Below are 25056 nucleotides of genomic sequence, written 5' to 3'. Positions count from 1 at the left end.
GAATAACTAATGCAAAGTTTTTGTGAGCTGGTTGAACCTTTCCTCTATGTGTAACAGGAATGTTAATCATGACATTGTCTTAGAACCCTTTGATCAAGTCTTACTTTCACAGCTAAAAAGAACTATTGACACCCTTAAACCAGCCCCCAGTCCTCTGGATATTGTACCACCACGTCTCTTAGTGGAAGCCTTTGATGTGTTGGGCCCACCCTTACTAGCCATCTTCAATGATTCTATTAGTTCGGGAGCTGTGCCCTCATTTTTTAAACATGCTGCAGTCCGTCCCCTTCTAAAAAAGGCAGAATTAGATCCTGGAGTTTTAGCCAATTTTCGTCCAATTTCCCAATCTGCCATTTCTGGCTAAAATTCTAGAAAGAATTATTTATAATCAATTGGTTGATCACCTTAACTCCAAAAGTTTATTTGAGATCTACCAATCTGGCTTTAGGCATTATCATAGTGTTGAAACGGCACTCCTGAAAGTGTTCAACGACATCTCTCTTATTACTGACTCAGGTGATGCGGCAGTCCTTCTCCTCCTTGACCTGTCCGCTGCCTTTGACACTATTGACCATGAGATATTGCTGTTGCGGCTTGAACATCTTGTTGGGCTTAAAGGGGCTGCTCTTAACTGGTTCAAGTCATATTTAACTGGTAGACACTTTTCAGTGATTTTCACTGCTATGCTGGTGATACTCAGGTTTATATTCCTGTCTGCAACTCTACAACAAATCAACTCCACAACTGTCTGTCTGAACTAAGATCCTGGATGGCTAATAATTTTCTTGATCTAAATCAAAATAAAACAGAGGTGCTTATAGTGGGTCCATCAGCTAAAGCCCAAATTGGTCTTGGACTTCTCAGCTCTTTCTCTGTCTTTTCCAAACCTCAAGTCCACAATCTTGGTGTTACCTTTGATAGTAACCTCTCATTTGAGAAACAAGTAAATTCTGTAGTCAAGGGTTGTTTTTTCCAACTTTGTCTATTAGGTAAGATAAAGCCTTTTTTATCTTCTAGGGATCTTGAGATAGCTACTTATGCGTTTATTTTTTCTCACCTCAATTACTGCAACTCGCTGTATTCTGGGATTAACAAATCCCTGATACACAGGTTACAGTTGATCCAAAATGCTGCCGCTCGCTTTCTGGTTGGGGCAAGAAAGTATGACTCTGTTTCTTCTGTTTTAGCTTCTTTACACTGTCTGCCTGTCAGTTTTCGAATTGATTTTAAAATCTTGCTGCTAGTTTTTAAATGTATACCTGGGCTTGCTCCTGCCTATTTATCTGAACTGTGTGTTTTACATCAGCCATCTAGAGTGCTTAGATCTTCTGGTCAGCTGTCTCTTGTTGTCCCTCGTACCAAGTGTAAAACCAAGGGGGACAGGGCTTTTGCAGCTGCTGCGCCTCGGCTGTGGAACTCTTTACCTCATCATATAAAGGAGTCGTCTACAATTGAACACTCTTTACCTCATCATATAAAGGAGTCGTCTACAATTGAACTGTTCAAAACAAGACTAAAGACTCATTTCTATTCACTTGCATTCAGTGACCTTCAGTAATACTGATGGTTTCCTCTTTGTGATTATATAACATTACTTCTGTTTATTATGTATTTTATTTTATGTTCATATATTTTATTTCTATTTATGTTTTATGTTAATTGTTTTTCTTTTATTCTATTATTGTAAAGCACTTTGGCAACAGCATTACTATGTTGTTTTAAATGTGCTATATAAATAAATTGACATTGACATAATTAGCTAATCAATAACACATAGTGGATGGGGAGCAAGACACGATTTTTTCACTTTGCTATTCCAATAAAAATCAGTCCAGTTTCTCTTCAAGGTGTTTCCCAAAAGCGTTCAGATGTTTACTGCATAATATCTGTTTGGATTCCTCTAGACTTAAAGCAGTTCTGTACTAGATCTAACTGTAGCAATTATCACATCCATCAAAATGCAATCAAAGTAGGCTGCTTTATGGTAGCACAGATAAAAATCAGTCCAGTTTCTCTTCAAGGTGTTTCCCAAAAGCGTTCAGATGTTTACTGCATAATGTCTGTTTGGATTCCTCTAGATTTAGATCTAGTACAGAACTGCTTTAACTGTAGTAATTATCACGTCCATCAAAATGCAATCAAAGTAGGCTGCTTTATGGTAGCACAAATGATTGCATATCTTTATGAAACTGCACTGACTCAGAGCTCAGTGACTTAAAGTGTGGTAATGTGATAGGATGCCACCTTTACATTAAGACTGTTCATGAAATTTGATCCCTGCTGGATATTCCACAGTCAACTGGAAGTGGTATTATTGGAAAGTGAAAGTGTTTAGGAACAACAGCAACTTAGCCACGAAGTGGAAGACCGCATGAAGTCACAGAGTGGGATCAACTGCTGCTAAGGAGCATGGTGCATAAAAGTTACCAACGCTTTGCTGATTTCTTAGCTGATGAGTTCCAAGCTTCCATTGGCATTAACTGTCCGGAGGGAGCTTCATGGAATGGGTTTCCATGGACAAGCTGCCACATGCAAGCCTTACATTACCAAATCCAATGGCAGGTATAAGATGGAGTGGTGTAAAGCACAGCGCCACTAGGCTGTGGAGCAGTGGAAACGTTTTCTATGGAGTGATGAATCGTGCTTGTCGCATTGGCAGACAGATGGATGAGCCTGGGTTTGACGGATGGTGGGACAATGTTACCTGCCTGACTACATAGGGTCAACTGTGAAGTATTGTGGAGGAGGGATAATGTTGTAGGGCTGTTTTTCGGTGTTTGGGCTAGGCCTCTTACTTCTAGTGAAGGGCAGTCTTAATGCTTCAGAATACCAATACAATTTGGACAATGCTATGCTTCCAAATTTGTGGAAACAGTTTAAGGAAGGCCTTTTTCTATCCCAGCAACCATCCATAATCATCCAACCCGCTATATCCTAACTACAGGGTCATGGGGGTCTGCTGGAGCCAATTCCAGCCAACACAGGCAGGAAACAAACCCCGGGCAGGGCACCAGCCCACCACAGCTATCCCAGCATGACTGTTTCCAAGTGCACAAAGCAAGGTGCATAAAGACATAGCTAGATGAGTTTGGTGTGGGAGTCTCACCCCTTCAAACACCTTTGGGATGAATTGGAATGGAGATTGCGAGCCAGGCCTTCTCGTCCATCATCAGTGCTTGACTTCATAAATGCTGTACAGAATGAATTGGCACAAATTCCCACAGAAACACTCATCTAAGAAGAGTGTAAGCTGTTATAGCTGCAAAGGGGAGACCAACTCCATATTGAAATCTCCGTATTTAAATGCATTGTCATTAAAGCCCCATTGGTGTAATGGTCAGTTGTCCCAATACTTTTGTCCATATAGTGTATGTGTCATTAGAGCAGTTAGCTTTTCTGCTTCCACTAAGCAGCATTATGGACTTAACCCCTCTGGTGTATATAGTTATTTTAATTTTCAGGAGACTTTTCATTGGATTACAATTGAGAAACTTGTGATGAAACATAAACAAGTGTTGAGTTCATAGTGCAGTATGTAGATGGGTGAAAATTTGACATAAACCCAAGAAGCAAAGTTTTACAGATGCAAGGAACTTTTTCAGAATTAAATGTTAATGAAGTGGTGGCCTTCAGTGATTAGTGCTGGACCACTCCTCTTTTAACATGCATGAATATTCTTGATTACCACCTTATTATTTATAATCTTAAATTTGCAGATGATACCAAACTATGTGGATGGGCTGATAATCTGGAATCTGACTGTACATTACTGAAGTCCTGGACAGAATTCAGACATAGGCACATTTGTAACACATGAAACTTAACATAAGTAAATGTATAGCACTCTACAAAAAAAAAAAAATATATATATATATTAGATCTGATTTCAAAATAGGCAGTTTGGAAGTGCGCCTTATGAGAATGACCTAGAAGTCATTGTGAACTCTTCACTTTATCCAGACAATGGACAGAAGTGATTGAGAAGGCTAATAGGATATGAGGTGTTATCTCCATATTCTGAAAAAGATACAGTAGCACTAGAGAAAATCCTGAAAGAGCAACTAGGCTGATTACAGAACTACAAGGCACAAGCTATGGGGAAAGACTGAAGGAGCTGAAAGTTTTACATTTAGCACCAGAATCCCTGGAGCCTATGAAAAAAGTTGTAATGCTTTGTTTTGCAAATGTGTCAATCAGCACAAGCAGCCTGCTGTCCCATTCCCCCCCACCCCACCAACACAGCTGAGGTTCTCCCACCTCAAGCCTGTTTATCTAGTTGTGAGGTGCCTGGAAATGTATCAGGTATATGTTGGGGAGCATGGACTGATACAGGGTAAATAGTATATTGCTTTTTGGAATATATACATTTCATGTATGTTCCGTGCCTAGAACAATCTGGGTAAATGTAGGATGACTGGAAATGCAAGGCAAGAAATGTTGAACACTTAACTAAAACAGAAACTTTCTTCATGTTATAGTAATAATTGACAAAATGCTGACCTGAAGTGTATAATGTGTGAAGACTGAAGTCCAAATATCAAATGAACACTTTCACAAAAGGTATAACAAAACGAGTGCACTTTTATTTAAGAATTTAACCAAAGAACTGGTGCCTTGTAATCAAGAGCTTGCAGGTTTGAGCCCTGGTTCTCCCAGTTTTGAGTGGTGAGCTGCTATTATTGTTACTATTATGTAATAAAAACATACATTTGATTTGAGTCTATAACACCCGGTGTACATTTTTGCTACCTGTAAAAGTTAGCTTTTTTTTTTTTTTTTTTTTTAATTGAGTTTTATTCTGTCAGTCACGTTCACGTGGTACAATGATCTTGCCTCTCCCTCTCTGAGCCGATAGTGTTTTATCTCCATTCTTTTCACAAGACTAGCGATGACCACAGTTGATCTTACATTCTACATGCTACACTTTCCATTTTGTGCTTATAAAAACCTTTGCTGCTGGCCTTAAACCAGCTACAACCTTGATGTTAGTAAATCTGAGAATTCATTTTGTAATAACTGCTTCCTTCATTTCTCTGAAAGAACCTGTGGACTAACTTTTGAGGCAGATTTAACCCCCGTGTCCAGCATTATTTGTGCTTTTTTTTATAAAATATTACTTACTTCCATACCACAGTCCAATTGAATTTGCTCTGGCTCTCCCTGAACTAGTTATTGTTTTCAACAGTGTATAAGTGGATGAATGATGGGTGCTTGTGAGCAAACAGAAGGTTGTAAGTTTTATTTATTTCAATATTACATATACTTTAGATGTACCAGGGGGTGATCTTTCCAAGCAGACATACAGTATACCTTGCTGTTTATATTAGTACACCTCTAGTCTCGCTGATGCCAGATATATAATATATGGAGACAACCATGAGTGAATTTTGTGTAAAACTGGGCGGGAACAATTAGAAGGGTCACTGGGTGTCATATATCTGAACCCATTAAACACCTCATGAAGACATTCAAAGTAGGGGCAGTGATTTTGCAAAGGGTAAAAATTTTTCCGTTAACCCACAGTACTCTGACAGATAGCAAGCTTCTGTTTATAATGAACTATTTAAAGTCAAAAAGTCTCCTAAAAAACCCTATTAGACATATAAACGTGTGTCGTGTGCAGAGAGCACATTGCACGTTTTAAAAATAAACATAACCTGTTTCAAAAATAAACATGACCTAAAGCAAGGGAACCCTTTCTGTAGCATGAGATTATATATTGACATTCAACGTCATCAATGTATGAATGGTAAAAGTGAACAATATGTTGTTGCAGGCTGCATGTGCTCTCTGTTGTGTTCAGCATTACTACGATAGCATAGGAGTCAATGGTAAGCATGAAAGAATTAGCTGCTATTCGTGGAAATGTGAACTACAAAATATGCATTTAAAGTAAACAATGTGTCACACTACTTAAAGGGACTGGTGTTAATAGAGCTGATAGTGAAGAGCCAAAGGAGATGCAGATTTTAGTACTCAAAATACCCAAATCAACAAATTTGCTGAAAAACAGCAATAGGTACACAGATAAGGCAGCACAACATCCACCTTCTGACTGCATATATAAATGAGTAACTAATAAAAAATGTAACTTTACTGTCTAATTTGAAATGCAAACATGCCATAACAAAATAGTTGCAGCATTTTCACTTGTTATATAAGCATAAACCATAATGCTGATCTAAACTTTATTTGCTGTTGCTATGTAACAGTGATGCAATAGTTTCAATAATGGAAAGCTATCATGGCAGACAGAGGCACTTCTTAAATGTGTCTATGAGTGTGTGTCTTCTATCTCTACAGTTGCAGCACTCATTACAATGTGTAAATTAATTTGTAGGCTTCAGTTACCTTGTGCCTGTGAAAGCTGTTTTTTTTTTTTTTTTCTCCCCCCGAAACCACTGCGCCTGTTACAATTGTCCCTCGATATCCGTGGTTTACTTGTTCCAGGACCCTCCTTGGATACCATAATCCACGGATGCTCAAGTCCCTTATATAAAATGACATGATATTTGCATAACACCTACGCATAATGTCCCATATACTTTTAACCATGCATTGTATTAGGTACTTATATAACATTTACATTGTATTAGGTATTATAAGTATTTGTTATATTGTATTGTTTAGGGATTAATTGCAAGAAAAAAAATCCGTACGTGTTCAGTGCAGACGCAACCATTATAGGCCTAACAACATAGTATGTTTCATCAACCATGTAACGATTTCTTTCTTTCAGCGCTTACAGATTGCTTTCATTTAACAACCTGCAAGAAAAATGCATATAAAAAGCAGAATGTGTAAAATAATGAGTATATATAGAAAATATAATTATAAATAGAGAAAATATAAATAAATGATCTCTCTCTGTCTGTCTCTTACTTACACACACTACACAACAGAAGTAGCAAACAGTGCTCGAACATTGAGTGCTGGGGAGAGACTGGAGATCTATGAAATGATGGGAAGCTACAGCAGGGTACATTTATATGTCACTTCATTCACATGGATTTAGTGTAGTGTTTTGTGCATGGCAATTTCAAGATATGCTCTTTGAAACTTTCTGGAATTTATTTTTTCTAATATTTTCAGTCCGTGGTTGGTGGAATCCACAGTTGCACAGATACGGAGGAGTGACTGTACTTTATTTCTTTGCTTTGATGTGTGTGTGTTTTATAATGCACATTTGCTTTCTGTACCATACAAAATCATGAAAAAAACTTGCTACATCCTACTCAGTCTTAAAGTTAGAGAATAACACAAAGAATTTTAGTTTCTCTTTTTTGTTGAAATAATAAGCCAAAAATGCAGACATGAAGAAATTTACAAATTTTCTCCCAAGAGCAAGATTTCTGAGCTCAGCTTTACATTCCTTTCTTGGAGTCTTTGTGAAAAAGTAAAGCTGTCTGTTGTATTAGTGTTTTGTGTTTTTTCACCACTTTGACAGACTAATGTAATTTCTTCACAAATATATTGCATTGCATATTTCAGATACTACTCAAAAATTGTGACTTTGACTGGTTTCTTAACAGGGTGTGGGTACACTGTTTTATGTAGATGTTTAAGGAGATGTATTGGTCTACATCTATCAAATTCAAATGGCATGGGCTTCACACCTATTAATGAATTATTCTGACAGATTTTTATACACATTGTATGTACTAGCTTGTGGCATATTGATGGTAATTTCTTTTTTATGTTAATCCTCTTCTAGCTTGTTTTATTATCTTTACCAAAAATAAAATCTACTTATCACCAATACTCTCCAGAAGACACCCTATTTATTAATCAAAAAAATGTTTTGTGTTGGAAATGCTTTGGAGCAGCCACCTCTGCCATAATGTCAATTAGAAATGTAAACAGGTTGTTATGCTGGCAGTCCTGTATGTGTTTTTTTTAAATACTGATTTTATTTTTTTGTTTTAGACGTTTCTTGAAAGCCTTTGCGCTAATGGGTGAAACGCAGGAAAGAGAGCGTATCTTAATGCACTTTTCCAATCGATATTACCAATGTAATCCTGGCACCTTTTCTACACAAGGTAATAAAATATTTTCTAAAAAATGTTGCAGGGTATTAAACTTTACAGAACACCTTAAAAATGCTAAGCAGACATTTTTAAACTGATGTGGCTAAGTGACTAAGGGACTTGGTTCAGTCTGTTTCTCTAGCTCACTAAAGTGACCCAAAAGGAATCACTTAAACTGCCTTTGCTTCATTTGGAAAACTATATATGTAAACAAATACAATGGAGCTTTGTATTTGAGAAGCACTTTTAAGAAGTATTTACTGTAAGAAAGTGATGTATAAAGGTAAGGTTGACAATATAATATAGTTGTTGTAGTGTGGTAGAAATTGAACATCTTAATTAAAGGAAGAAACTTATCTTCTGGTTGGAGAAGTTGGTAAGACCTCTTCGAGTCAGAAATCAGGCAGGAGTAAAGTCATTCATTGTGTCATTTATTCTCTTGTAGCACCATGCTGAAGAATGAGCATCCTTCAGAACATTCTGGTACAGAATGATCACAGAATAAAAGCTAAAGTTCACAACTTATTGGTAACTGAATTTATTTAACAGTGGTGATTAATGCTTACATATCATACTCTGATTGGCTAAAATACACGAGGTGTTTAGCACAGAGCACAACTAGCTTCAATAAAAGTCTTCTCGATTATATCATTTTTCTTCAATATCTCTTAGCTTAGATATCACCCTTGAAATCTCAGTGTATATGACAACGTTCAAATTTTATTGTTTACAGGACTTCTGCTGATCTCTTAATCATACATTTGATGTATTACATCAACCTGCTCCTGGTACATTCTTGTCTTTGACCTTTATCTGGTTTCTTGATATGCCTGAACTGGTTTCTGACATTTATTGACCTTTTTATATTTCTAAAATGGAGACAATATTTTAATATGGAAAGCATATCAAAACACTTTATCCTAAATGACTAGGTGACCCCTAAGTCCCCATATCTTCCCATTTTTTTCACATTCAGTTAAAAGTGAGTAATGCATTGTGCGGTGGGCTGGCGCCCTGCCCGGGATTTGTTTCCTGCCTTGCGCCCTGTGTTGGCTGGGATTGGCTCCAGCAGACCCCCGTGACCCTGTAATTAGGGTTGGATAATGGATGGATGGATAATGCATTGTCAGACCTTTCATTAGGCGTTCCACTTTTATTGAAAAATCCCCTCGAAACAGACAATGCAGTGAAAAAGGTTAGTGAATTTGCTTTACTCTGATATCTGCTCTCTCTCTCCCCCTTTTTTCAGAAAAAAATCATTTAAATTGAAAGTTGCAGACAATAGCTTGTAATCTGTTTGAACCACTTCTAGATAGACCCCAGCAACTAAAAAGCTCATAAATAGGTTCAAAGGACCTTTTGTAAGTCTGTTGGATGCGGCAGTAACACAATGGAATTACTTGTGTAGTTGCACACAGTTTGATTCATTTTGACATACTAGGGGGCTCTGCCCCTTGCTCGCTTTGCTTGCCCACCCCCAGGTTTGGTTTACCGGATATACAATTTAAAGAGATTGTTATTTTCATGGGAATTGTTACATATGCATTATTTTCACTTTTACTTTAAAACTTTTGTAAAAACAATACTGTACTTGTCCTTTATTTCCGGCCCCGGGCGTGGTTAAAGCTCTTTCTCGCAGGACGTATAATGCTACTTGCATTGTGAAGAGGGGGTGGCTGAACGCACACTAAGGAGAAGTGGTTGGATCATCTGCTGGCTTGTTGCTGCTGCTGGCGAGCTGCATATTCTACTTGTTGTGCTGTGCGTCAATCATTTAAAAGCCTCTACAGCAGCTGTCTTTTTGCCACTTCGCTTCTCTGCCGTTTGCATTGTGAAGGGGGGCCAGGGGCTTAACGCAGGCTAAGGATTAGCGGTCGGATCATCTGCTGGCTTGCTGCTGCTGCTGCTGGTGAGCTGCGTATTTTGCTTGTCGCGCAGCACATCAATCATTTTAAAGCCTGTACAGCAGCTGTTGTTTTGCCACTTAGCGTCTCTGCCGCTCGCGTTGCAAAGGGGTGGGGGTGGGGGTTTGGCTGAACGTACGCTAAGGAGTAGCAATTGGATCATCTGCTGGGTTGCTGCTGCTGGCGAGCTGCGTGTTCTGCTTGTTGCTTGTCGTTGTTTTAAGAGCTGGGATCACATGAAGTGTGTCTCCCAAAAGCATTCCAACAACTGCTAGGTTAGATCTCAGTGAACTTGTTTTAAATGTTGTCTCACGTAACGTTAAAGTGTCTTTCGCGGGATGTCAAATTGTCATCCAAGAAGATCACGTCTCGTCTCCCTTCCAAGATTTTTTTTTTATAATAGAGAGAAAGTAACATAAAGTAAGTTTTAAAGATATTAAATATTAAATAGCTTAAAAAAACAGCTTAAAAACAAACTGTGCCAGCACAATCAGTTCCCAGTGAATCTGTATAGATTGTACTATCCTGAGCACCAGTTTCATAGATCTCAAATTTTGGCAGCATCTCCTGAAAGTATATACAAAAGGATGAATTGTACCTTGTCATTTAAGATATTCAAAACAAATGTTCATAATTTGCCTTTATTTATGGTATTCATTTTTTTAAACAACAACTACGATAGTAGAAAAAGAAATGAATCAATTTTTTTTTATTTTTTTTACATTTTTCTGTTTTGGTTCTTTTAAGAGTAAACACAAAAAAATAAAATGCAATCCTGGTGTAACATTTTTATTTCAAACTTTAGAAGGAGAAATGGCATTCCTTTCAAATGTAATACTTAATAAAGAGAACTTTTTCACTTTCCTAATTATAATTTCAAATTCTTAAACAATTTTTGGTTGAAAAATACAAGAGACAGTATTGAACATGCTACCAACACTGGCTCATACCTTTTGAGACCATCAGTTGGGTTGGAGAGCTTTAGAATTTTATGCTGTGATAAATATTGAACAACAAACTAAGTGTACTAAAAAGCTGCACAATACATTTAAATATGTGGTTTATACCACAAATTAGAATATGCTAACTTAGAAAAAATTGAGTAGTGTTTTCAATTTGGCTTCATCTCCCTGGCAATGTTTTGAATTAACTTTAGGGACAAGATAATAATTTTAATTAAAAATCTAAGGCAGTAAAAATTATGCGAATTTCCCCAATTATCAAAGTCCCAACACATTGTTAAAAACACCCATAGACAAAGTTGACAAATCCTGCTATTTCATGTACGTATGTACTGTTTCTTTGTAGCAATGTCATCCTCCCTAAGTGTGAATACTGTGCTTATGTTTTGGGGCACTGTACTTTGGACACTAGTTTGTAATATCTATATTATTATTTTCAGGATACAGACAATAAGAAGGTTATATTGTTAAATTTATGGCATTTTTATTGTCTGTCATTTAATAATCTAGGTTATTATTGTTTTCAGTAACAGTTTTCAGCAGTCTGTATTCTCAGCTTCTTGGTGTGTTCTAGCTATTTAAATGTGTTTTGTTAATATTTAATTTTAGATGGAGTTCACTGCCTTACTTGTGCTTTGATGCTGCTAAATACTGACCTTCATGGCCATGTAAGTATATATAAAAAAAAAAATTTAATATTGATAATGTTTATTAAAGTCGATTCAACTTTTACAACATTTTTCAGTTGTAAACATAACACTTAGACTAGATCACAGTTTAGGTTAAGGTTAGTGATTAAATGATTTAAATGGTTCCATTAACTAGACATCTTGTTCCAATGTTTCATCACCTCTTAAGCAGATAAGTGCTTTCCCCGTTCCATCTTACAGGAACACTCCACCCAAAAATATATTTTTATATGTTACTTGCACCATGTACTTTGTAGTAGTGGATGAGGAATTCAGACTGGAGATAGAGGTTTATGGCATAACAGATGTCAAGAGTGACCAGTCCTGTACAATGAAACAATGTGTAAAATGGCCATGTAAAAAAGAAAAAAAAAATTCATTTTACTTATATCTCTTAATTCACATGTCTGTTATGCAGTCACTCACTCAAAATGTGCAAAACAAATGTTTTTTTGCTAAAATACCGTTAGTTACTTTTGGTTTTACCAGTGCGGACATAAATAGGAAACCTAAAAACTCATTAGATGGACTTTTTGAATTTGAAGACAGGACCAATGAATGACTGGGAGGGGCAGGTCTTCAAGTCATTATGTCCTTCTTGTGCATCTTTATGTTTCTGTTTATTTCCTGATTCCAGAAGTTGTAAAAAATAAAATGGTCTTGTTTATTTTTTTAAATTTTTTAATTCTCTGACTCTTGTTTTTTCCAGTGTGGTTATTCAGTTATTATCTGTTTACATGTTATCTTTTTTTTTTTTTTTTTTTTTTTTTACTTTTTTACGATTAACTTACAATCTAATGGACTAAGCAGTTGTTTACATTTTCATTTTGGGCAGATTTATTCGTTGAGTTTTATTTTTCAGTCATTTAAAGCTGGACTGATTTCTAGCTTGATTGCTAATTTGGCTGTGTATGGACTATATTCTTAGGCCTATCCTCGCTTTGAAATTTACCTGGCTTTGTTCTCCAGACATCTGAGTTGTCTGCGTCTTCGCTTAACGTGTGGCCCAGTAGGATATTTATTTGGATCGTGTTTGTTTGGTCCCTCCTGTCACTCACTATCCTACCTGCGACAGGCCTGCTTCAGTATTCAGTTGCCGAGCTACTCCGACTCTGCTTTCACCTGTCCCAGCCTCCACTGACTGGCCTGTATCTCCACCCAAACATCGTATTCCTCCCCCGTCGGAGATACATTCACCGCGTATCCCGCCAGATTATCCAAGCCGACGGTTCAAAAATAATAAACTCCATCTGGTCCAGTTTTCAACGTCCTCCACGTAATTTAGGCAGAGTCACTGAACACAGTGTGTTAGCCAGCCTACCCCGGTCGGCTGACACCATTGCTAAATGCGATAACGTTGTTGTCAATTTTGGTCTGCTGAACATCCGCTCACTCACGAGCAAGGGGCCTCTCATCCACAATTTCCTCACTGATCATAAGTTTCACTTTTTCTGTCTAACTGAGACATGGCAACAACCTCATGACTTTTCCCAACTTAACAAATCCACTCCCCCGGTGTTTGTTTACATCTCCCAACCCCGTGGCTCTGGCCGGGTAGGAGGTCTCGCGTTAATGTATTATGAGAAATGGAAAGTCTTGCCGTTGTCTGTTCCTGCCTTCAGTTCTTTTGAATCTCTTGTGTATCAATTAAATGGACCTATTCCTACTATTATTGCAACTGTTTACTGGCCCCTAAGCCAAATAATGACTTTCTGAACGACTTTGCTGTTTTCCTTACACACTTATCTACTGTTTCATCAAACATAATACTTCTGGGGGATTTCAGTATACATATGGATAATATCAATGTCCCTTTTACTAGAGACTTTACATCCTGCCTTGAGAGTTTTGGATTCCAGCAGCATACTGATGTTCCCACTCATTCCAAAGGACATATCTTGGACTTGATTTGCTGTTCTGGAGCTACACCGCTTGATTGTTTTGTGGATGAACTCCCCATAACTGATCATTTTCTAATTTCATTCAATGTTAAACTTGCACTTTCCAACACTAAGCTTTCCCGTCTCATGTCTTTCAGTAATATTAAGAATATTATGTTAGACTCTCTTTCCTCTAGTATTGATTCCCTTATGGACATTCATAATTTATCCATTCCTGAAGAACTGGTCTCACACTATAACACTGGACTTAATGGTATTCTTAACTCTGTCACTCCATTAAAAACTAGATCTGTTTCTTTCTCCTTTTCTGCTTCCTGGTTCACACCTGAACTTTGGCTTTTGAAAGCCAAAGGCCGACAACTTGAACAGTTATATAATAAAACTGGATTCTTTGTTCACAAAGAGATGTACAAAAACCATATACTTTATTACAAGGACTGTGTTGCCCAAACTAAATCTAACTATTATACTCACATTATTTTTTCCAATGAAGGCAACACCAAGTCATTGTTTTCACAACTTAACAATATCACACAAGCCCCGGATTCTTTACCTTCTCACCTTTACTCAACTGAATTTTGCAATTCCCTTATGTCCTTTTTTAATGAAAAAATACAGAAGATTCATCAGTCTCGCTGTACAGATTCCTCCAGTACTTCATTTGAATTTCACCCACCAACTCACTCATTTTCCTCTTTTCAGCTTCCTACTTTGTCAGAAATCTCTGATCTTGTCTGTAAGTCTAAACCATCCACCTGTCAACTGGACCCCCTCCCTACAGTTTCTGGTCAAAGCCTGCCTCCCCTCTCTGGTCCCTATTATCTCTGCTATAATCCACTCTTCTGTCACTACTGGCACTGTTCCTTCATCTTTTAAAACTGCTGCAATAACCCCAATACTGAAAAAACCTGGTGGCAATCCGACTAATTTCAGTAATTTTCGTCCTATTTCTAATCTACCCTTCATTTCCAAAATTCTTGAAAAAATAGTGGCTATTAAAGTTTATTCTCATTTATCTCAAAATATTCTGTATGAACAGTTCCAGTCTGGTTTTCAACCCCTCCACAGTACAGAAACGGCACTTATAAAAATTACTAATGACCTCCTTATAGTAGCTGATTCTGGTTTAATTACTGTTCTCATCCTCCTTGATCTGAGTGCAGCCTTTGACACTATTTGTCACACTACTCTTCTTAATAGATTATCTTTGATTGGCATTACCCACACTCCACTAGATTGGTTCAGATCCTACTTCTCAGGCCGCACTCAGTTTGTTCAGCTTAAAACCTTCACATCCCAACCCACCGCTGTTACTTCAGATGTGCCCAAGGGCTCTGTCCTGGGCCCCCTCCTTTTCATTGTTTATCTCCTTCCCCTTGGTAATATCTTTCGTAAATATAACAATTAGCTTCCACTGTTATGCTGGTGACACACAGCTCTATCTCACTAGCAAACCTACTTCTTCCTTTCCACCCTCCTCACTTATTGAATGCATTTCTTCAAATTTTCTTAAATTAAATAGTGACAAAACTGAGGTTCTCCTCATTGGTACAAAATCAACATTATCCAAAACTGATCATTTTTAATTTGTTATTGATAATTCCTCTGTCTCCCCTTCCGCTCAGGTTAAGAGTCTGGGTGTCATCCTTGACAATACTTATTGCAATTCCTTTTTCTTTGGTCTTTCTCGCAAATCTCTTTATAAGCTTCAACTGGTCCAGAATTCAGCTGCCCGCATCATTACTAGAACCCCCTCTCTTCACCATATCACTCCCTTTTTGCAGCAGCTTCATTGGCTTCCAGTTCACTTCCGAATTCAATTCAAAATTTTCCTAACTTTTAAAGCTATCCACAACCTTGCCCCTCCATATCTGTCTGACCTCCTCCATGTTGCCATTCCCTCCCATACCCTTAGATCCTCTTCCTCCTTCCACTTGACTGCCCCCTTCGTCCGTCTTATCACTATGGGGAGCAGAGAATTCAGTTGCTCTGCTCCCCAGCTTTGGAACTCACTACCATCTGAGCTTAGAAATATTGAATCATTTTCACTTTTCAAATCTAAACTTAAAACTCATTTGTTTAAGACTGCTTTTTCTCTTTGATTACAATTACTCTGTCTGATTTTAACTTTTACATTTTACTTTTGTTTATAATCTGTGTTTTTGTCTATTGTTCCGTGTCCTTGAGTGTTTAGAAAGGCACTTTCAAATAAATAAAATGTATTATTATTATTATTATTATTATTAACAATTACAAAGATGATAATACACATTGTTGACTTCACCCCTTACGTGAAACAAGTCTTCATACATTACTGTGCTCTCTTGCTAAGATTTAGTAATAGGTGTAAGGTATGGCAGGCGATGTTGCCCAGTGGTTAAGGCTTCGGACCCCGAGGTTGTGTGTTCAAATCCCACCACTGACACTGTGTGACACTGAGTAAGTCACTTCACCTGCCTGTGCTCCAATTGGTAAAAGAAAAGAAATGTCACCATGTATCTCAAATGTTGTAATTTGTTTTGGATAAAGGTGTCAGCCAAATGAATAAATGTAAATGTATACATTTCCAAGCTGTTGTGTGAATATCCTTTGTGTTTGTCAGTAAACTTATCAACTTTGTTGAGTTAAACTTTAATGAGAAGTTTTTTTTTTCTAACAAAGATACTGTATTCACCAGATGTGATTAGTGATTTTTCTCCTACAAGAACTAGGAAACAGAAACAAATCCTATGTATGTTGTAACAGAAGCCCGGACCATAGACAGACAACACAACTTTGCCACATAACACACCTTTATTTTCTTTGGCACAGCACAATGCACCAATCACCACAATACTCACTCCCTTCTTCCTCTTTCCTAGCTGCGTCCGCTCCTCTCCCAGCAAACTCTGTCTTCCTTCCTCCCGACTCTGGCCGCCTGAGTTGTGGGAACTGTCTTCTTTTATAGAGGACCCGGAAGTGCTTCAGCTGTTCCATGATCACCTTCTGGCTCCACTTCCGGATGTGATGGCAGCCCTGCACAGGAGGGCTCAGCCATTCTCCACATGCCCCTTGGCGGTGTCCATGGGGCACAGCAGAGTCGAGCTTCCCTGCTATGTGGCAGTGTAGCAAGCCAGGAGGGCTGCCCTCTGTCGTCCCGGGGCAACCCATGCAAGCTCCTTCCCCCGGTCCTTCCCTAACGGAGGTGTCCTGGCTGGGTAAACATCCCGGCTGCCCATTACAGTGTATAATTTTACACACTGTATGTCACATTTAACATCTTCCAGTCTAAACTTGCATCCTGTTATTGGGGAAGCCTGGCTATTACAAAAACGGGCAGAAAGTAAGACTTTTTCAAATACATATTGTACTGATTGTGCTGATGTGTTTTAAGTATTAGTTTTCCTAAGCTAATACTAAATATGTAAATACTAAAGAAATATATTAAATGTATAATATTTTACACAAAATGTTTTAACATTAAAACAGATTAAATAACAGTTATTAATAGCACCCATTGCACAATTGACAGTCCGCTGTGCCACAATTGCACTTCTTTATTATCTAGTACTTCAGATCTTCATATATTTAATTAATTGTATACAGAGATATACATCATTATCTGTAGGCCTGGGTAAAAATATAGATTTTTTTTAATAATCATTATTTTTCATTTAAATGATTTGATATTGATTCTTAAAGTCTCAAGATCGATCTAGAAGATCTCTGTCATGCTCTGTTACTACATGTAGATGTTTGCTAATCTTCGTTTTTGACATTTGATCCAGTAGATGTTGTTAATGCACCTGTGAAAGCTTTCTGTGGAAAAGAGCTTTACTACTTGCATTTCCCACAAAGTGACACCTCCTCCTTTCCTGAAATCAGCATCTTTGACACTAAACGAAGATAAGCAAAAATCTACATATTTGTGCTTTGCACAAACTGGCATGTCTTCCTTAACTGAAATCAGAGTCGTATTCACTTAAATTAGATGTGTTGACTTACTACGGATTCAAACAGTGCATTGGTAAAGCACAGCTAGATAAAAGCAAAGCTGCTGTGCAACTCAGAAGTTAAGTATTGTGGTAACACAACAAACTAGAGAAGTCACTTATCCTGACATCACCCAGAAACATTGTCTCAGTCAACATCTAAATGAGTAGAGCCTAAACAATCTACTCTGGATATAGTGTTTAACTCCAAGCTTAATTTGTCTTTGCCCAAAAAATAATAATAATAATCTAATTCAGTTTTTATCTGTAAAGATATCAGACCCTACACTATTGTTGACAACGATGGCTTTCAACATATGATACTGGTTTTGGAACTGCTATATACTATACCTAAAGGAAAGCAAATGAGTAAAGTCATTGTACCCAGGCTTTATGAAGATCTTAAGCAAATGTCTTACTGGTCATTGGAGAGAGTATCCCTAACATGCAACTGCTGGACATCCAGGGCAGCAGACTCCTATGTGACAATCACATGTCATTACATTAAAAATGACTGGGCGCCTGTCACGTATGTGTTGTAGACAAGCATGCTGCATGCCAGTCACCTCGGAAGCTACCTCACTGCCCAGTATGTAGAGCTGCTGAGATGCTGGCCGTTGTTCCAAAAACCTTTCTAGCATCTCCAATGTGACCAAGGTTGTGTGTTGGCAAGTACAGTAAACATTGTTTCTCTTTTAGCACATGGCTACAGTAGCTGTACTGCTGTGGTGGAAAAGGTTTGCAGTTGGGGCAATTGTTGGAATTTTCAGAGCAGCCTGTGATGCCAAATTGAACGTGTGCACAATGCAGCCAATGTAAAGTAGCTCTGTAAGCTGTACTGCACAGATTATATTAGCGGAGGTGTGAATAACAGTGGCTGTTATTCATCCAGCACTGCTGTCAGCAAGCCTCAGCACAGATCCTCATTTTAAAACACATCTTTTTTTTTGTCTGAGGAGGAAGTCTGAGGACATAGTTTTTTCGAGAGTAATTAATTCAACAGTTACACATGCACAACTGCATGTGTAAATTGTAGAATTATAAAAAAATCATGAATCTTCCTGCTGTATCTTTAATTTCGACTAATTCAAGATTAATTTAAAATGTCCAAAAGGGTAATAAATTTGGCTAAAAGGTTACTGAATAATTTAGTATTTAAGAAGCAATGTTTAATTATTTTTAAGAATAATAATTTCTAGATGATACAGGTATTTTATAAAGTAAATGCCACTGCATTGTATTAATATAAGGAGCCCACCATAATATGTGTAAATTATGGTGAATTTTGAATGAGTGCAGCGCTGTGAAAAAGTTTCTTTTTAAAGAGCAATAGTTTGTTCCACATCTTGCAAATACTAATATTAACTGTTCATTACTAATACATTAATAAAGTATTGATTCTTAAATGTCATTCCATGCTTATGCATATGATATGAACACATTATGTAGACACCCTTCAAATAAAGTGTTACTGAAATTTGTCACATTATATTAATGCTCTCAGTGCATAGTTAAGTAATGTCTAAAAAAAGCTAGCACTTTAAATATATCAGTGCATGCTAATTAAATAAAGATAAAATTGATATTGAAGTGAATCAGGACATCATGGAATCAAATGGAATTGGGAAATTAGTGCTGATACCCAGCCCTAATTATTTGTATGCAGATACAATGTACAGTTGTGATAATCACATTCACAGAAAAGGTAAAAATATATTATTAATTTTGAAATGTACTTGCATATAGGGGATCTCTCATTGACATCATTAAAGCTAAAAGAATTCGACAGCAGGAGATTTTCAAGTAGTATAAAATTCCCCACCAAATGATCTTCACACCTAGAACAGTTTCTTTACATTAAAAATTTAGCCTTTCACTTTAAAAATGGAACACAGATAGTTGAATGTTAAAGGCTATTTGTTAACCTTAAAAAGAAGTGCTGCTACTCTAAATTAAATGGTTTCTACAAGTTTCAGATTGTAAATACTATGCCAACAAAAACAACAAAGTAAATATGTTCATATTTTCCAAATAGACAATAGATGTAATATGCCTAAATCCATTAGTTTAGAAACCAGGTTTCAGAATTTTATTTGTGAAAGACATAATGAATCAGTTACAAACACAACTGTCTCATATCTGGACACCTCAAAAACAGAAACGTTGACTGTCCTGTTGCTAGGGAGCGAAGAAATCTGATAGCTTCTCAGATTCTCAGTCTAGGGAAATTAATTCTAACTGTGGCTGTTTGGGTTGAGTACATCCTCAGCTGCCTACAAAAAGATGCCTGAGTAACTCCATGTATGTCCTTAACAGATTTCTGTACATAGCTGAATGACAGCTGCACACACACACAACATTACAGAAACAGGCACTGTGGCCAAGGTGAAAATGTTTCACTCATTAGGACTTAAGTATAAGTTAGACAATGCAAGCCCTACATTTTATAAAGCAAAAACGTCAGGTGATTGAAGAGACTGCACCAAATACCACTAGATAACTGGACATGCATCACCCACAGCAAAATTCTGAATAACAGGGGCATCTGTGATAATATCAGTGGCTCCAAGTCTATAAGACTGAGTCACATATAGCTGAATGGAGTCTGTGAAGAGGACCAGGGACTAAAAAGTCAAATCTGAGATCAATACCTGAATTTCTTGGTGCATTCAGAGCTCTACAACTTTTTGGAAAGTAGTTTTTAGAGAAAACACAAATGGACATGGACGACACTATAATATGATATGTGAACCTTCAACAGGGCATGAGATACAGATATTCATGTTTATACTCAATGTATATATGTTGCCTACATGGAATGCAAAACAAACTTTGGCACGAGTTTATCAGAAAGCCAAATGCTCATGAACATTAATTCAGAATGGAGTAATTTCAGCATTTCTAGAATGATAGACTTGTTTGCAACCCGGAAAGAATCCAGAGCATCTTGTGTTTCCATTGCAGACAAGACACAGAAACCTATAATAAATGTTTTCTTCATAAATTCCAAAAAGGGCCTCCTCTGAGCTTTCTGTCAGTGCTGTCAATTTTAGCTGTACTATGTAATGACAGGATTTTTTTGCAGTACAGTAATCCCTCCTCCATCGCGGGGGTTGCGTTCCAGAGCCACCCGTGAAATAAGAAAATCCGCGAAGTAGAAAACATATGTTTATATGGTTATTTTTATGTTGTCATGCTTGGGTCACAGATTTGCGCAGAAACACAGGAGGTTGTAGAGAGACAGGAACGTTATTCAAACACTGCAAACAAACATTTGTCTCTTTTTCAAAAGTTTAAACTGTTCTCCATGACAAGACAGAGATGCTTCCTCTTCAAAGGAGTGCGCGTCAGGAGCAGAGCATGTCAGAGAGATAGAGAAAAGCAAACAAATCAATAGGGCTGTTTGGCTTTTAAGTATGTGAAGCACCGCGGCACAAAGCTGTTGAAGGCGGCAGCTCACACCCCCTCCGTCAGGAGCAGAGAGAGAGAGAGACAGAGTTTGTTTTTCAATCAAAAATCAATACGTGCCCTTCGAGCTTTTAAGTATGCGAAGCACCGTGCAGCATGTCGCTTCAGGAAGCAGCTGCACAGAAGGTAGCAACGTGAAGATAATCTTTCAGCATTTTTAGACGAGCGTCCGTATCGTCTAGGTGTGAAAACAGCCCCCCTGCTCAATCCCCCTACGTCAGGATCAGAGAAAGTGAGCGCAAGAGAGAGAGAAAAGTAAGTTGGGTAGCTTCTCAGCCATCTGCCAATAGCGTCCCTTGTATGAAATCAACTGGGCAAACCAACTGAGGAAGCATGTACCAGAAATTAAAAGACCCATTGTCCGCAGAAATCCGCGAACCAGCAAAAAATCCGCGATATATATTTAAATATGCTTACATATAAAATCCACAATGGAGTGAAGCCGCGAAAGGCGAAGCGCGATATAGCGAGGGATTACTGTAGTTGTCAGTCTAAATCGTCAGTAATCGACTTTTGTCCTAGGATGCAAGTGATTGTCTCTGAATGATTTTCATGCAGCACACTCTTGAGAACACAGTGAAATGAATTTTGCTATTTTTTTAATGTGCTTGTTGTAGAAACAGATGTTCATTATTGGGTAATGTGTAAACTACTGTTAAACTAATACAGAAATGTACTATTCCAGATGACAAAGTGTAATGTAAATTAGTTTAAAGAGTTTAGATTTTATTCAAGGTAATAATTTCCATCATTATGTTTTGATGGCTTTTGATATAAAGGGATGATGTATTCCTTAAAAGTGCAAAGCATAATTGGCTGTTCTGTTTTCCCTGTCTCATTAAAATCAAGACTTGCAAGTTCCTGAAATTAGCATTGTATGTTTATGTTTCTGGAATAATACCTTCTGGCCCAGGATGTGACAGCCTGAAAAGTCTGATAAGGAAAAATTTGAGTTTAGGAAATTAATGAAGTTTGTAATTGATATAGATATTTTTTTAATTGACAAGAGACTCACTCAACATGGCTTGTTTTCTATTATGAAAATCATTATATATAACTAATGTATACTGCCCATTTTTATGTACACCTGAAATAAGTATCCATTTGCCAGTTGTATAATTATAGAATGCTGCTGTGTCATTCTGCCAGTGTAATAGATTTTTTTGTTAGTCGATGGTCCAGCTGAAATGAGAGCTGAACTTTTACAGGATTTTTTATTGCACATTATTACATCCTACAATAAATTTTCTTAGTTTGCTGTTGCAAAGGCATATGGGCTATGTAACTGCGACTCATCAAACATTTGAAATATGTTATGCAAAAAAAATTCTTAATAAGAGGGAAACTGTAAACTGCATAGAATGTAGAAGTTGCCATTTACTCTATATTTCTTTCAATAATAATAATTTTAAATGGTCAAGGTATAGTGTATTATTTTAAAAACAGAAATTAAGATGCTTTATATAGGGATCTGTGAGCCCTTTGGTTCTTGTGTCAAAGAATCCTTTGACACAGATGCAGAAACTGATTTTGTATTAGGACTGTCAGGTTGAACTTCGCTATTCCAATATAATTCAAATTTATTTAAAAAAAGTTCCTGTTTGATGGCAAAAGTTGACTTTCAAATGTCAAAAGAACTGTTGGCTTGTTTTACCCACACTAATTTTGATATCTAGTTACTAGTTACTTTAGACGCACTATGCCAAGCTGCAGTGTTTTACTGATCTGTTTTTGCACTTCTCTGTCATAATCATCTTTTTCATAATTTTCAGTGAATGGCTTGTTATTGTCTGTTAGTAAAACTTGCATCTAGACCTCTTCAGAATGTTTGTTTTTCCCCTGCCTCACTGCTCCTCACTTTGGTCTACAAGTGTACTCGGAGCAGTTTTTCTAAATGCTTCTCCTGTGCTATAAAAGTATCATTTTGTATCTGATTCTGTCCCATTCAGTTTTAAACGTGAGGTCCTTAACTTTTGTTTAATGCTAAGAATTTCTCATTTAAGCAAATGGAAACTAACTGTCATAATTCTGATTTTCCCTTTATTATGCTTTAAAATCCTGACTTTAAAAAGCTTCATCAACCAACACGTCACGTCCCACAATTAGTCTCCCACTTATGTGGCTGTTGGTTTGATACATAATGTCTAAAACAATGAGGTGTAATTAAAAATGTTTAGGTCACGTGTACTAAAATATTGCTGCATCTGTAAAGAAGAAAAAAGTAAAAAGATTGGGTGGACACAGACTTGATACTGTAATAATACCATTTTTTCTAGATGAGTCCACGGGTGCGTGCCGACTTGGCTTTTATTCTGAATATCATAATGTTAACATAACCATCCCGCTGCCTGTTGGACCCCTCCAAAATAACAAACCAAGTTCACCTTTGACCTGCCTCCCTCTTGCCTGCTTTTTTTACTATACTCTTTCTCACCCTGTTGCTTTCTTACTAACCAATCGGTATTTCTTTTGATTTAAAACTTCTCTGCCTTTGCCTGTTTGGCAGCAAGAAACATCTCAATATGTTTGATTGATGAGCACTGATGCACTAGTTTAAAAAAAAAAAAAAAAAAAAGCATTAATAATGTAAGAAAGCACAACACCTTTTCATGGCTACTTTTAAGACTTGTCCTGAGAAGGACTTTTTCCCTCAGCCATCAGTAAAAAAAAAAAAGAAAAAGATTGCTGTGTAGATTTATGGCTCTTATATTTAAATAACAGTTGCCTGAGTACTTTTTTGGTGGGCTGTTTGTGTTTGCTTTAGTGTGGCACGTGCTATAATAATTAAGTACAAATAGCATGTTCAAATGTGCATATAAGTTTGAAAATATCCATATGTTATTTTTAATATGAATGTTTAAACCTTACTGTTTGGATGATTTGACGGCTCTATTTTGTATATACCTTTAAGTATTTAAGTTGTGCTAGGGTGTTAGCCTGCGGTGGGCTGGTGCCCTGCCCGGGGTTTGTTCCTGCCTTGCTCCCTGTGTTGGCTGGGATTGGCTCCAGCAGACCCCCATGACCCTGTAGTTAGGATATAGCGGGTTGGATAATGGATGGATGGATAGGGTGTTAGCCATTATGGATGCAATGAGAAGTCAAGCAAAATGACACCTTTTATTGGCTAACTAAAAAGATTACAATATGCAAGCTCATGCCCCTTCTTCAGGCAAGATGTAATACAGAAACTGGAATTCACTGTGTTTACATAGACACTAGAAGAGATACAGCATTGGAAGTAGACCTCTCCAGGCTCAGATTCTTTTAGCGAGAGGGGAGAACAAACTCCTGTCTCTATTTAACCCACGTTGTAATTTGTTAAATTTTAGCATCAGTGTAACTTCTCATTCCTTTCTCTCTTGCTGTGTCTTGAAGTTGCCCATAAGCACTGTTACTTTAAAGTCCTTCTCACTGTGTCCATGGCTGTTGAAGTGAGCTCCTACAGGAACATCCCTGTTGCCATGCTTAATGTGTAACTTGTGTAAATTCATTCTTTCGCTGGGTATTTGTCCAGTTTCTCCCACATAGTGGACAGTGTTAGGACATTTAGGTAGACCACATTATAAGATCTGCAGGAAAATATATCCCTTTATGTGATGTTGTAGTCGGAAAAGTGGTATAACTAAATGATCTGTATCATAAATCTAAGCACATATTTTACATATTTTCTGTAGGCAGGGTGCTGTACCATTATCTGTTGGTTCACCCAGGGAGCTTCGGACAATTAGTTGCTGCAAGTTTGATGGATGTTCTGGAAATCTCTGTGTTTCATCATTATTTAGTATTGGCTCAAGTTCTTTTATAATTTTTCTAAGTGCTTCAAGATGTGGGTTATAGGTGATAACAAGGGTGGTTCTTGTTGTCTTTGTTTTTATTTTCCAGAAGGCTGTCTCTGGGTTTGGCAGTAGCTCTTCTTATTTGAGTGTCTGTTGTTTTGGGAGTATATCCTTGTCTAATGAAATCTTGCCTAAGCTCCTACTGTTGTTTATCCCTATCCTGGTCTGTTGGGTCTGAGCAAATATGATTGTTATGTATTGCTTGGCTGAAAATGATGGAGTGCCTTATATGCTTGGGGTGGAAGCTATCACTTCTCCACTTTTCAGGTAGGTCCTTCTGTTTGTTGGTTTGTGAAAA

General features: G+C 37.4%; 1 protein-coding gene across 8 annotated transcripts in view; it reads left to right on the top strand.

Annotated features, from left to right (window-relative positions):
* Positions 1-25056, top strand: part of psd3l (pleckstrin and Sec7 domain containing 3, like) — a 649947-nt gene that overhangs the window by 344796 nt on the left and 280095 nt on the right. Inside the window, exons 8-9 of one of the 8 annotated variants that reach the window (XM_051929571.1) lie at positions 7927-8039; positions 11503-11561. The exons of 6 other annotated variants lie outside the window; for them this stretch is intronic. In XM_051929571.1, the coding sequence (XP_051785531.1) occupies positions 7927-8039; positions 11503-11561 (172 nt within the window). The remainder of the gene's footprint in view (positions 1-7926; positions 8040-11502; positions 11562-25056) is intronic. One more of the 8 variants, XM_051929574.1, reaches the window with a different exon arrangement.

Source organism: Erpetoichthys calabaricus, chromosome 7, assembly GCF_900747795.2.
Source record: "Erpetoichthys calabaricus chromosome 7, fErpCal1.3, whole genome shotgun sequence".
In the NCBI taxonomy this organism is placed as follows: Eukaryota; Metazoa; Chordata; class Cladistia; order Polypteriformes; family Polypteridae; genus Erpetoichthys; species Erpetoichthys calabaricus.
Note: the sequence above shows the minus strand (reverse complement) of the source record. Positions and strands in the feature narration are given on the sequence as shown.